We start from the raw sequence: 12556 nt of genomic DNA on the forward strand, positions 1-12556 counted from the left end.
GCTACATACTTCAACAAGGAATTAGCTAGATAGCTACCTCAGGTCCTCACTGGCAAAATGGCACTCTACGAGAGCTCAAAGCCAAGCTGGCGACTTTCGATAATTATGGGGAGATCTTTGAGATATTGGTGACAATAAATTTAAGAAGAATTTTATTTTTAAGTTGGTGGGTAGTTCACACAAAATAACGTAATTATGTGATATAATTTGTTTTGTAAGATAAATTATAATAATAATAAAAAGTAATATTGTTATAATTTAAGGTAAAAGCAATTAATTATGACAACTAATTGGGTGGTTTTATTGAGGAAACGGCGGGCGGGGTGGGTACTGTTGGGACCAGATTTCTTCCAGTTATGTGGAATGGATGAATCATGATCCATCGATCCATGCATCATGCATGTAGGATGTAATAACATTGAAAGTTGAAGAGAAATAGATTAGAGAAGCATTGAGTGTATGTTCGGGTGAAATGTTGGGATATGGGGAGAGTACGGCTGTGCAAAACTTCCGACAGATTCGATTCTGATCAACGTCCTCTCCGATTTTGATAGAGTAAAAAAAATTGAAGTTCATAATTGAAGAAAATTTTGGACCGAGTCGGATAATTTGGATGAATTGTATGCGTGTTTGTTTTTACCGGAGAAGTAGAATAAGGAGATGTCGGTGGAGTCGAGTAAATTGGAAGAAGTGTTGGAACGTGGAGAGAATTGTTTGATTATGAAGCTTCTGATTCGGAAACATTATAATCATAAAACTTTTAAACAGACGATGCGAAAAGTTTGGCAGTTGGTGAAGACTGAAGAGTGTGAAGTTTCGCGATTTGAATACTGAATTTACACTGGTTGAATTTGAAGATAGTCGAGACAGAGCCAAAGTTGTACGTGAAGGTCCTTGGAGTTTTGATAAACATTTGGTGTTATTGAAGGAATTTGATGGTCTGATATAGATCAGTAAACTTGAACTGGTAAAGGCTCCTTTTTGGGTCTGTATTCATGATCTACCACTGATTGCTCAGAATGAGTATATTAGAAAATTGGTTGGTTGTGCATTGGGGGAGGTTCTGGAGGTTGATCTAGATAAGGGAGAAATGGAATGGGGGGAGTACATGCGAGTCCGAGTAATGCTGGATATTTCCAAACCTTTGTTACGAAGGAAGCGTCTGAATGTGGCGAAGGGAGCTTCATGCTGGGTGAATTTTTCCTATGAAAGATTACCAGATTTATGTTTTTTCTGTGGAGTGTTGGGACACACGCTAAAGGATTGTGAAGTTACCGACGCTGTAAAGCTAGATCAGACCAAGCCTCCCTATGGGCAATGGTTGAGAGCCTGTTTCTTGAGTACTCGAAGGGTGGTAGGGCGGCACGAAGGCACAAACTCAGGGGCACCAACAGTGGCAGCACCGCTGTCGACGGCGGAGGGAGGGGAACCAGAGGGGATGACGACTCAATCTAACATTTACAACGCTCCGTCTGTTACAAAACTAGTTACGTCAGTTACAGAGTTGGATACGACACCAGTTAAGGGAATAAATTGTGGGAATAAAGATACTGTCGTGGAGGAGATGATTACGGAGGTCAATCTTTCAGGTCTGGGTGTTCAGGCGGCTTTTTCTGCAATAACGGCTTGGGAGGAATCTCGGAACATGTTGGTTTCAAAAGTAATGGAAACAGAGCAGAGTCCTTATGCAGAAGACATTGGGTGTACGGGGCTTACCGAAGAGAACGGTGGGGTAAATACGCATGGGCTTACTGAAGTCCCAGTCCTACAGGCTTCAGACGTGGGTTTGGGGTTGGGCTTAGGCCCATACGGTTACAACCCACAGTCTTCTAAGTCTCAATCGGTTTTTCATTCAGCCCCTTTCCCACCTAAGTTAAACCCGAGAGTTTCTTCAGCAGCGGCTAGGGCTGCGAAACTGAAGCAACAACATGGGAGAGGCCGGTCGGCTATATCTGGGTGTGCTGATGGAGGTCAAACGGAGGATGCTACCATTTCTCTCGGCAGAAAATGAAAAGACCCTTTGCTGTTGGAAGATGTTGCAAAGAAAGGTAAAGTTTCTTGTGATTCAAATGTTGTGGATTTGAAATCAGTTTTATCGGTAGTGGCTGTTGAACAGCCCCGCCAGTCACAATGAAAGGCTTAAGCTGGAATCTCTGTGGGCTTGGAAACCCACGGAGTGTTTGTACGCTTCGTGATTTAATTACGAATGAAGCTCACGATTTTTATTTTTTGCAAGAAAAAAAAAATGAATGCTAGAAAAGTGGAGATGTGTAAATTCAAGTTGGGATTCAGTAATTGTTTTGGTGTTGATTGTGTGGAGCGGAGCGGTGGGCTAGCTCTGTTTTGGAAGGATGAGTTGAATTTATCTATAATTAATTATACTCATCACCATATTCATGCAATTATTACTGATTGTAATGGGGAAAAGTGTTTGATAACTGGGGTTTATGGCCATCCGGATAGGACCATGAGATGGAAGTGTGGAGGGTTTTAAAAACTTTGGGTAGTGGGGTTAATGTACCTTGTTTAGTGTTTGGAGATTTCAATGAAATCCTTGACAATTCTGAAAAATATGGAGGTAGTTTACGGAGTAATACTCAATTAAGAGAGTTTAGGGAAGTGTTGGAAGTATGTGAGCTGAAAGACTTGGGTTTTGTTGGGACTCGATTTACTTGGAGTAATCGGAGAGAATGGGCTGGTTTAATTATGGGGAGATTGGATAGATTTCTTGCTAATAGTTTATAGTGTGATATATATCCAAATCTTAGAGTTTATCATGATGTAGCGGCACATTCTGACCACTCTCCTTTGTGGTTAGATACTGAGGGTGTTTTAATTCGGAGAAGGGGGAAGAAATTGTTTCGTTTTGAAGCCATGTGGGTGGGAGAGGCAGCATGCTCCTCTATTATTGAAAATGTGTAGAGGCGTGTTGAGGATTCTGTTTCTTTGAGTCATATTATGAACTGTATTTCTACATGTGCAGAGCATTTGGGCGTTTGGAATAAGGCATCTTTAGGTCATGTTGAACAAGAATTAGCCAAGGCCAAGATGAAACTTCAGAGTCTACAAGCTACTGATCCTAATTGTTTGTTCCCAGCTGAGTTTAATAAGGCCCGTGATGAAGTTCAGAAGTGGCTGGAAAGGGATGAGTTAATGTGGAAACAGAGATCTCGTGTTCAGTGGCTCAAGGAGGGGGATTGTAACTCTAAGTATTTTCATTCAAAGGTTTCGGCTTGACGAAGGAAGAATACTATTGTTCAGCTGAGCGATGACTCTGAAAATTGGAAGAATGGGGTTCAGATGGATGCTTTAATCACTGATTATTTTCAGAATCTTTTTTCAACAACGGACCACGTGGAGATGACGGAGGTATTATCAAGTCTTGATAGGAAAGTCACAAATGATATGAATGAAGAGCTCGTAAAACCATTTGTAGCCAAGGAAGTGGAGGATGCTCTCAAACAAATACATCCCTCAAAAACATCCCGACCCGATGGTATGTCTCCTATTTTTTTCCAAAAGTATTGGCATGTGATTGGTAAATCTGTTACTGATGCTTTGCTGTTAGCTCTGAATTCTGGAGATTTTCCTAGTGAATTGAATCATATTTTTCTTACCCTTATTCCTAAAAAAGCATCACCTTCAAAAGTAGCAGATTTTAGACCAATTAGTATTCATAATGTGCTTTATAAAATTCTGTCTAAAGTCATTGCAAATAGACTTAAGAAGATCTTGCCAGCTGTTGTTTCTGATAGTCAATGCGCTTTTATTCCAGGTAGACAAATTTCTGATAATGTGCTTGTTGCTTATGAAATTGTGCATTTTTTGAGAAGGAAGAGATATGGAACTAAAGTTTTTATGTCTCTTAAACTGGATATGAGTAAAGCATATGATAGGGTAGAGTGGACATTTTTGGAAAAAATTATGAAATCCCTTGGTTTTGCTTGTAACTTTGTAAGTTTGATTATGAAGTGTGTGAGAACAGTTTCCTTTTCAGTATTAGTTAATGGCAGCCCAAAGGCCCTATAGTTCCAAGTAGGGGAATCAGATAAGGAGATCCTTTATCTCCTTATCTGTTCCTCTTATGTAGCGAAGGCCTAATCTCTTTGTTGAAAAATTCTGCTGGTAGAGAAGGTGTTAAGGGGATTCAGATTTGTAGAGGTGCACCTAGAGTGAATCACTTGCTGTTTGCGGACGATAGTCTTATTTTTTGTCAAGCTGATGTTGCCACTAATAAAAAGATTCAGATCTTATTAAACAAATATGAGAGAGCTTCGGGGCAATGTATTAACAAAGAAAAGACTTCTATGGTTTTTAGTAAGAATGTTAGTGATGAGTTAAAAGCTAATATTATGCAACTTTGGGAGTGAGTCATACACATCAATATGAAAAATATTTGAGACTACCACCTTTAGTTGGGCGATCAAAAAAACAAGCTTTCTCTAGTATCAAAAGTAGAGTTTGGAAGAAATTACAGCTGTAGAAAAGTAAATTATTATCACAAGGGGGAAGAGAGGTACTCATTAAGGCAGTAGCAATGTCTATCCCTACGTATGCTATGAGCTGTTTTTTGTTCCCAAAGTCTCTTTGTAAAGAATTAGAGATGATGATGATGCCCAAGTTTTGGTGGGGAAATCAAGGGCAGGGGAATAAAATTCACTGGGTAAGTCGGGAGAAGCTATGTAACTCAAAATTTAGAGGAGGGATGGGTTTTAAAGATTTACATCTTTTTAATCTACCTCTTTTAGCTAAACAAGGTTGGCGGCTGCTAAGGAATGAGGGCTCCCTAGTGCATCGTGTTTTTAAAGCAAAATATTTCCCCCATACAAGTTTGTTTGAAACCAATCTAAGGTGTAATTCACCTTATGTGTGGAAGGGTATTTTGGCAACTATCAAAGATTTGAAAAGAGGTTGTAGGTGGAGAGTGGGGAATGGTAAATCTGTTCATGTCTTTAAAGACCCATGGATTCCTGATTATAATTTGCCTCTCAATAATTCTGAGTTTGATGAAGAGCTAAAAGTTCATTCTTTGATTGATATAAGTATGGGTTGGTGGAATATACAAGTTTTAAGAGCTCTATTCAATCCAAATGTGATTCAGAAAATTCTGTAGTTTAATATTTCTGTTCATGCTGAAGATTCTTTGTTTTGGGTGCATGAAAAAAATAGAATTTATTCAGTTAAGAGTGCTTACCGAATGTTGCAGCAGGGTCTCTCTAATGATATGAGGCAGCACTCAATAGAGCGCATGGATTCAGCTTTTTAAAGGTGTTTGTGGCATCTGAAAATCCCTAAAAAAATTAAGATTTTTGCATGGAGGGCTTGTCATAAAAAGCTACCAACTTTCTAGAATTTAAAACATAAACATGTGCTTGAGAATGATTGTTGTGTTATCTATTCTAGTTGTGTGGAAGATGCTGCTTATGCCTTATTTTATTGCAGTGATGTGAGACAAGTGTGGTTGGATTATTGTCCTGAATTAGGTGAGATTGTTTCTGATCTCTCTTTTTGGGATTTGGCAAACTTGGCTCGTGATAGAGGCTCTCATGACGTGTTAGCCACTTTTTTTATTGTTGCTTGGGGACTATGGAATAGGAGAAACAAGTTCATTTATGAGGATGCCTCTCTGAATATTAATGCTGCTGTTAATAGTGCTTTGTCTTTACAGCAAGAGTATACTAGGGTGCAGGTATTTTCTGGGTTTGATAAAAGGATTAATCATGTTGTGTATTGGCATCCCCTCCAATGGGTTGTTTGAAATTAAATGTTGATGGTGCTACATTTAGTGAATCTTTTTATGTTGGGGTTTGGGTTATTTTGAGAGATCATAGTGGGAATGTTGTAGTAGCTGTTAGTAAGGTGGAAATGGAGGTTTCTTCAGCTGAATTTATTGAAGTCATTGCTTTGTTGAGAGGCCTACAACTATGTGCTTAATGGGAGGTACCAAAAATTATATTAGAATCTGATTATTTGCTTCTTGTCAACTCTTTGAATGAAGGTTCTGAGTATCTAACGGAATTTGATTTTATTTTACAAGATATTCGAAGGCTTATGCATGGGTTTGAAGAAACAAGACTTGAGCATGTTCATCGCTTGGGTAATGGTGCTGCCCATCAATTGACAAAATATGCTAGGGAAATTGAAGACATTGTTATGTGGTGGGATTCATGTCCTTCTTTTGTAAGTCAAGCCATTTAGCTTGAGAAACATTCTTTTTGTAAGGACTCTTTGATATGAATGAATGTTTGACTTGTTATATATATATATATATATATATATATATAAAAAAAAAAAAAAAAAAAAAAAAAAAAAAAAAAAAAACTAGCTAGCATGGAGTTGATCAGTGGCCTAAAGGTACAGGCATGGATTTGCAAAGAGCGATCCTGACTCACGTTTGGCCCCCCACCCCCAGGTGTGTGAATGAGACTTTTTTAACATACTTAAAACGACACTGTTTAACCTCTTATACATCCATCTCTTTCTTTCAAACCCAATGCCATTTTCTCTTCCTTCGTTCTCTCTTCTCTCAATCGATAACTTTCTCTCTTCCTAATTTTTGTAAATTGTTTTTCTCTCATCCAACTCGCAAAGCTTGATGAAGGCAGGGGTAGGAGTGCATATACGAACTTTCCGACGTGAGGATGTTGATAGAAATTGTTGGATGTTGTTGATTGTTGTTTGGAATCTTTAGATGTTGGGAAAGTGGTAAGAAAATTGGAAAAACAAAAACAAAAACAAAACTCTAAGTGAGCCCCGATACTCTGAAATTGATTTTGACAACTCTGATCAGAGTTAGAAATCAACTTGGCATTTGACTTTGGTCAGAGTCAAAGTTAGGCATTCTAACTCCATTGGAGTTAGAGCCCAACTCTAATGAGGAGGATCGAGAGTTGTAATGATGCCTACTATGGCATATTGTTTTTGTTTTCTCACTTTAGGCTCTATTTGGATTGTAAAATTCTCTCATTTCATCTCAACATTCAAACATTATAAATATAAATACTTTTCAGTTTTAAATTTTAAATTTTTTTATCTAATTATTATCTAACCATTACAATTGTCACAAATTTTCAAATAAAATACAAATGACAATTTAATTTTTTCAAATCTTAAAATAAAATACAATTTAATATTCTAAGAACCCTATAAATATTATAATATCTTTATTTAATTTTTTTCTCTCATTTTTTAAAATTTTATAAAATATTTTAATTTAAATAATTTTATTACTATTTATAAATTATTTAATTACTATTTAGATCGTCTGTTTTCATCCACCCTCCAAACGAGACGTTAAACCGGCCATGTTGATGTTGCAAAGTCAGCCACGTGTGGTTGAGTGTCCTCGTTAACAACAAAATAACATCATTCCAATTTTAGAAAAAAAATAAAGCTGAAGAAACATCGATAAAATAAAAAATTAGAAAGATGTTTATACTGGAGCATGCATTTTAAAAATGTTTCTTGTAAGTAATATAATATGCTGGAATTGGAAAAAGATGGAAAGTCCTTTCAGATGAGAAAGATATCATCAAAGATAAAACGTATAACGTCCGTCCAATTCAAAAAATAAAAATAAAGATGGGCAAACATAGATAAAATATCGGAAAACTTCAAAGCCTGTCTTTTTTCTTTTCTTTTCCAAAGCCTGTCTTTCTATTTGAATGGTTTTATGCTATACATATATATATCATCTACCTAATATAATTTAATACATAAATGATGTAAAAAGTTTTAAATAGAATTATTCTTATTCAAAACATTTTAAAGTGATTCCTTATGGCCTCCCATGTCTCTGTCTCTCTTATATATACGATGAGGTTATAATTTTTTTGTTCTTTAATTTTCTTTTGATTTTCTTTTAGGTATTATTTTAAAATTATTAATTATCAAAAAAATATATAATTACTTATTTAACTATCAAGTAAAAATAAATTAAATAAAAAATTAAAATATATAAATAATAAGATTAAGCGATAAGTTTAAACAGTTTAACTGTGTGTATGTTGGGAGGGGGAATTGGAAACTTCAGTTTAAAAAAAGTTTCAAGACAGGACAAAAATGGATAAGGATAAATGAACAGTGAAAAATAGGTAAAAGTGGTAAAGATGAAAAAGTTGGGAAATTAATGGGGGTTGCGTGGTACCAGAGGAAGGGGACCCTATTCTTCCATAGGTCTTGCAAAGTGAGCCATTTCGTTTCTGGACCTTCTCTCTCTCTCCGTCTCTCTGATCTCTCTCTCTCTCTCTCTCGTCTTGAGTCCTTTTAAGTGTTGCGTGACTTTAGTCGAAGTGAAGGATCAGAAAGAAAGAGGACCTGAAATGGTCAAGCACGAGCTGCATGTTCTCCATTCTCTTCCTGATGATCAGCTTCCTTATGAGCGAAGCTCTCTTCATCTCTTTTCTGAGCATTAATTACTATATTCGTTGATCGTTTAAATCTTTGTACAGAAGCCAAACTGGTCATTGCCATTGACTGCTTTCTTAAAAGCCTCCACTTCCAAATAACTAGTTTCTTTTAGCTCACACCAGAAAGCAATACTCAGCTGGTCCAATAAAGAGAAGATAATTATTGATCACATCATCACAGGGTGACCAAAACAATGAGTAGGGAACCCCAGAACTCAGAAACTGAAAGCAGCTCAAACTCTTTCTGTTCCAACCCTCCATCCCCATCCTCACCCCGAAATTCCAAACCCCCATTGCCAGACTCCAGAAAAGACAAGCGAATCCGGGACTCCACCAAGAACGTGCCAGTATACCGCGGCGTTCGCATGAGAAATTGGGGCAAATGGGTCTCCGAAATCCGCGAGCCCCGCAAAAAATCCCGCATATGGCTCGGCACTTTCCCCACCGCGGAAATGGCAGCTAGAGCCCACGATGTCGCTGCGCTGAGCATCAAAGGAAACTCCGCTATACTCAATTTCCCGGAGCTCGCCCACTCATTGCCTCGCCCCGTCTCTCTCGCTCCACGTGATGTGCAGGCCGCGGCGGCCAAAGCAGCACAGATGGATAACTTCGACTCGCCGCCACCGTCGTTGTCATCGCTGGTTTCGGCGATGGACTTGTCGAAAGAGTCAGAGGAGTTGAGTGAGATCGTTGAGTTGCCGAGTTTGGGGACGAATTATGAGTCAGAGCGCTTGAGCAAGGAGTTTGTGTTTGTGGACTCGGTGGATTGGTGGGGGATGTACTCCCCGCCATGGCTGCAGAGCGTGGAAGATTGTGGGTATGCAGATGCTTGCGCTCAATTGGCAGTGCCGGAGAATGGATCAATAAATAGCTTTGAAGGGGTACTGCGGGAGTACAAGTACTAGCTAGGGCTCTGTTTTGTGAATGTGAGTGTCAATCCCATCTTTTTCTTTTTCTGTTCTGTGTTTTACGCCTTTCACTTTTTCAATGAAGGGTTAAAATTTCTTTCTTTTTTTCCATTTCTGCGTGTGTTTTTCTGTGTAAACCTCTTCCTCATCTAACTTTACAGTGTTAGGGTGAAAAGAAGAAAATGCATAAATTTCCTTGCCATGGTTGTTTCGAAGTGCTAACAGATGAAAGCTTCTACTCTCTCTATCTCTCTCTCTCTCTCTCTCTCAGAGTTCAAAGTTTCATCTGAGCGAAGCTTGTCGTCGTTTTTGTACCAAAAAAGGAAAAAATCTGTGAAGATCGATCCTTTTAGAGTAAAGTTGACCATATTGCAGTGAATTGATTCTAACTAAACACAGTAAAAGCTTCCGTACTTCTTTCACTGAAAGACCTCCATTAATCTCTTAGTTTGGAAAGTAATACAGGAGGCTTCCACCCAAAAAACGGAAGGGGGGTTTAGCTTTTAATTGGCGGAAGGTGAGCGATGGTGAAAGACTGTGACTTGCTAAAATGACCCTCAAATAATTTCCCCAATGGGGTAGCCAGTTAGCACAGCTTATCTATCTTCTTTTTTTTTTTTGCCAACTTTTAAGAGAAAAATATTGATAAAATATTATTCTTAATATTATTATTATTTTAATATTTTAAAAAATTAAATTATTTATTATATATTATGTAAAAATTTTAAAAAATTGTTATAATTAATTGAGGTTTTATATCCAAACCGAGCCGGTCTCTGTACATGCAATACCTTGCCATTGAAGAACAAGGTTGTCTTGTTCAGTTGGGTTTGGACTTTTACTCTTTACTGACGAAGAAAATGGTGGTTATCAAACCTGGTTTGGCGTTCCCTGCCCATGGCATACCCAATATTTTTCCGAAAAAATCTACTCAACATCTCACCTTTTTTTAAATTTTTAATATTTTTTTAATATATTTTTTTTAAATTTATTTTTTTAAATTAATTTAATTAATTTATTTATTATTTATATATTAAATATTTAATAAAAAATAAAGTAATAAAAATTAAAAAAAATAAAGATTGAAAAGTTGTGTAGCAAAACCCTATTTCTCCTGGGTGGACATGAGACAAATCACAGAACTATGTAGCCACCCCCACAGGTCTCTCTCTCTCTAGGCTCTGGGTCATTTACCCAAGGAAGACCCTCGTCTCTATCCCTCTCTCAAATAATTATGTCGTTGAAAGCTTCGCATTCTGGCTAATAATGATAAAGTGACTGACCATAAGTAATAAATTTTACTGAAGAAAAAGACGAGAACATGCGTCAGGAATTTTTATTGTTTCTCGTGTGATGTGATGAGGTGAAGGGTGGAACCTTCTTTCTTTATTGTTTTAACCTTTTATCTCGTTAAGTCTAAAGAAGTCAATTTACCACGAATTTGTTGTTAGAATCATCCATGAAAACCGACCATCCGGTTTCGATTACGGTCCATAATTAAAACCCAAACCGATATGAATTTCAGGAGAAGATACCGATCGATAGAGAGTAGTAAAACCGGCCAACGTAATTTCGGTCAGTTGCCCGCATCGATTCTAATGAGTCATACAAATTTTTCAAGACTCAACAATATAGATTTAAGAATAAACATCAACTATATAAATTCTAACCATAAATATCAACTATCCTATGAATGTGAGTATGTGAGAGACTGAAGAAAGGGAGATAAGAGACCTGAGAGTCTAAGACAGGAAGATTAGAGGGAGAGGGGGATGAAGATGGCATCGTTGCATCGGAAAGGGAGATGATATCATCGCATTGAAGAGGAAGGCTAGGGTGGTGGCTACCGCTGGGGAGAATATCTAAGTTTCAAACAGTGAGGGAGAAATTTCGAAAGAAAAATGATTGTAATAGATCTTTTACCCTAATTCCACCGTCGCATTTATATTTTTTTGCATAATGTGTGTTCTCAAAACAATATCATCTCACTTATTGAAGAGAAATAACGTCGTTTCAGATAAGTATATTTGAAAAAAATAAATATATATAAACTGACATCGACCGATTCAGCGATTGTTTTTTGGGTCAAGCTGCAAACCGAACCAACCGACGTCAGTTTGGCTTAAATCTTACTGCTGGCTAACCAATTCCCTGCTCCAGCAATTAGTCTGATTGGTTCCAATCGATTTTCTCGATTTTCTGTACAACCTTAATTAGAATTTTGATTTTTTGTTTTTCAAAATCTATGTGCCGATTAAAGTCGAGTTTAATTTCTAAAAATATAGATTTAAATTCTTGATATGGAACAATAAGACTGGAAACGAATTAAGCTAAAATGGTTAAACTGGTCCCCAGATTAATTTAAGCCCCGTTAAGGTTGGTAGAATAGCAATTGCCAAGTATAATTTTTTTGTAAAAGAAAAAGTTATACTTTTAGAAATACTTTAATCACAAATTAATATAGTTTTTTTTTTTTTTTTATGGAAATATGCTTCATAGCATTCATTCATAAACGAAGTTACAACTGTGACTTATTAATACAGGAGAACCAGACTATAAGTCAACTAACGCAACTGCTCAAGAGCTTCCCCGCTAACAAACTTCTTTGTGACGGACATTGTCTTAACTTCTACACCTTCTCTCCTGACCACAGTCAAAAGAGAAAGTGCTCTGTCAAACCAGAGCTAACATAACCTTCCTTCCGAAGAAGAGAGGTATCCACACGCTCCATCCTCTCAAGGAGGAGAAGTACAACCACACTCTCTCCTCCCAAAGAGGAAGAGTACTAAAACCCACCTTCCTCCAAAAGAGGAGTAGGACAAACACTCATATTCCTCTAAAAGAGGAGTGGGACAGTAGCCTATTTTATTATTTTTAAAAACTAAAACAGATTAACTACAAAACAAAAGTAAAGGGCTGGAAAAACAAATGGGCCCTGCCCGAGTTAAAGGTCCAGCCCGTAAGAATCTGAATGGGGCCTAACCCGATTAGGGTTTCATCTCATCACAAAGCCGTCGCCACCCGTCTTCGTCCCTACAAGCCTTAGCATCCTTCCCCCGCCCGGCTCCTGCTCAGCCCTGCAAGGCTCCCATCAAAACAGGTTTCTGACAACAGAAATAGAGATGGTTCCATCCCCGTCACCGTCGCCAGCCCACAACCACCAAAAAACCCATACAACACCTCGGCTAGACTAAACGAAAATAGAGACGCAATCCAAAACCAAAACAGAGACGAAAACAC

At 37.6% G+C, this 12556-nt stretch overlaps 1 protein-coding gene across 1 annotated transcript; it reads left to right on the forward strand.

The window, feature by feature from the left end:
* Positions 1 to 8148: 8148 nt before the first annotated feature.
* Positions 8149 to 9538, forward strand: LOC122318046 (dehydration-responsive element-binding protein 3-like). Its single transcript, XM_043135174.1, has one exon. The coding sequence runs from the start codon at positions 8603 to 8605 to the stop codon at positions 9311 to 9313; it is 711 nt and encodes a 236-aa protein (XP_042991108.1). The 5' UTR covers positions 8149 to 8602; the 3' UTR covers positions 9314 to 9538.
* Positions 9539 to 12556: the final 3018 nt, after the last annotated feature.

Source organism: Carya illinoinensis, chromosome 8 (genome assembly GCF_018687715.1).
Source record: "Carya illinoinensis cultivar Pawnee chromosome 8, C.illinoinensisPawnee_v1, whole genome shotgun sequence".
In the NCBI taxonomy this organism is placed as follows: domain Eukaryota; kingdom Viridiplantae; phylum Streptophyta; class Magnoliopsida; order Fagales; family Juglandaceae; genus Carya; species Carya illinoinensis.

What these genes read in the sequence shown, in the direction of transcription:
- LOC122318046 (XM_043135174.1), top strand. Translation starts at nt 8,603, where the DNA reads ATGAGTAGGGAACCCCAGAACTCAGAAACTGAAAGCAGCTCAAACTCT.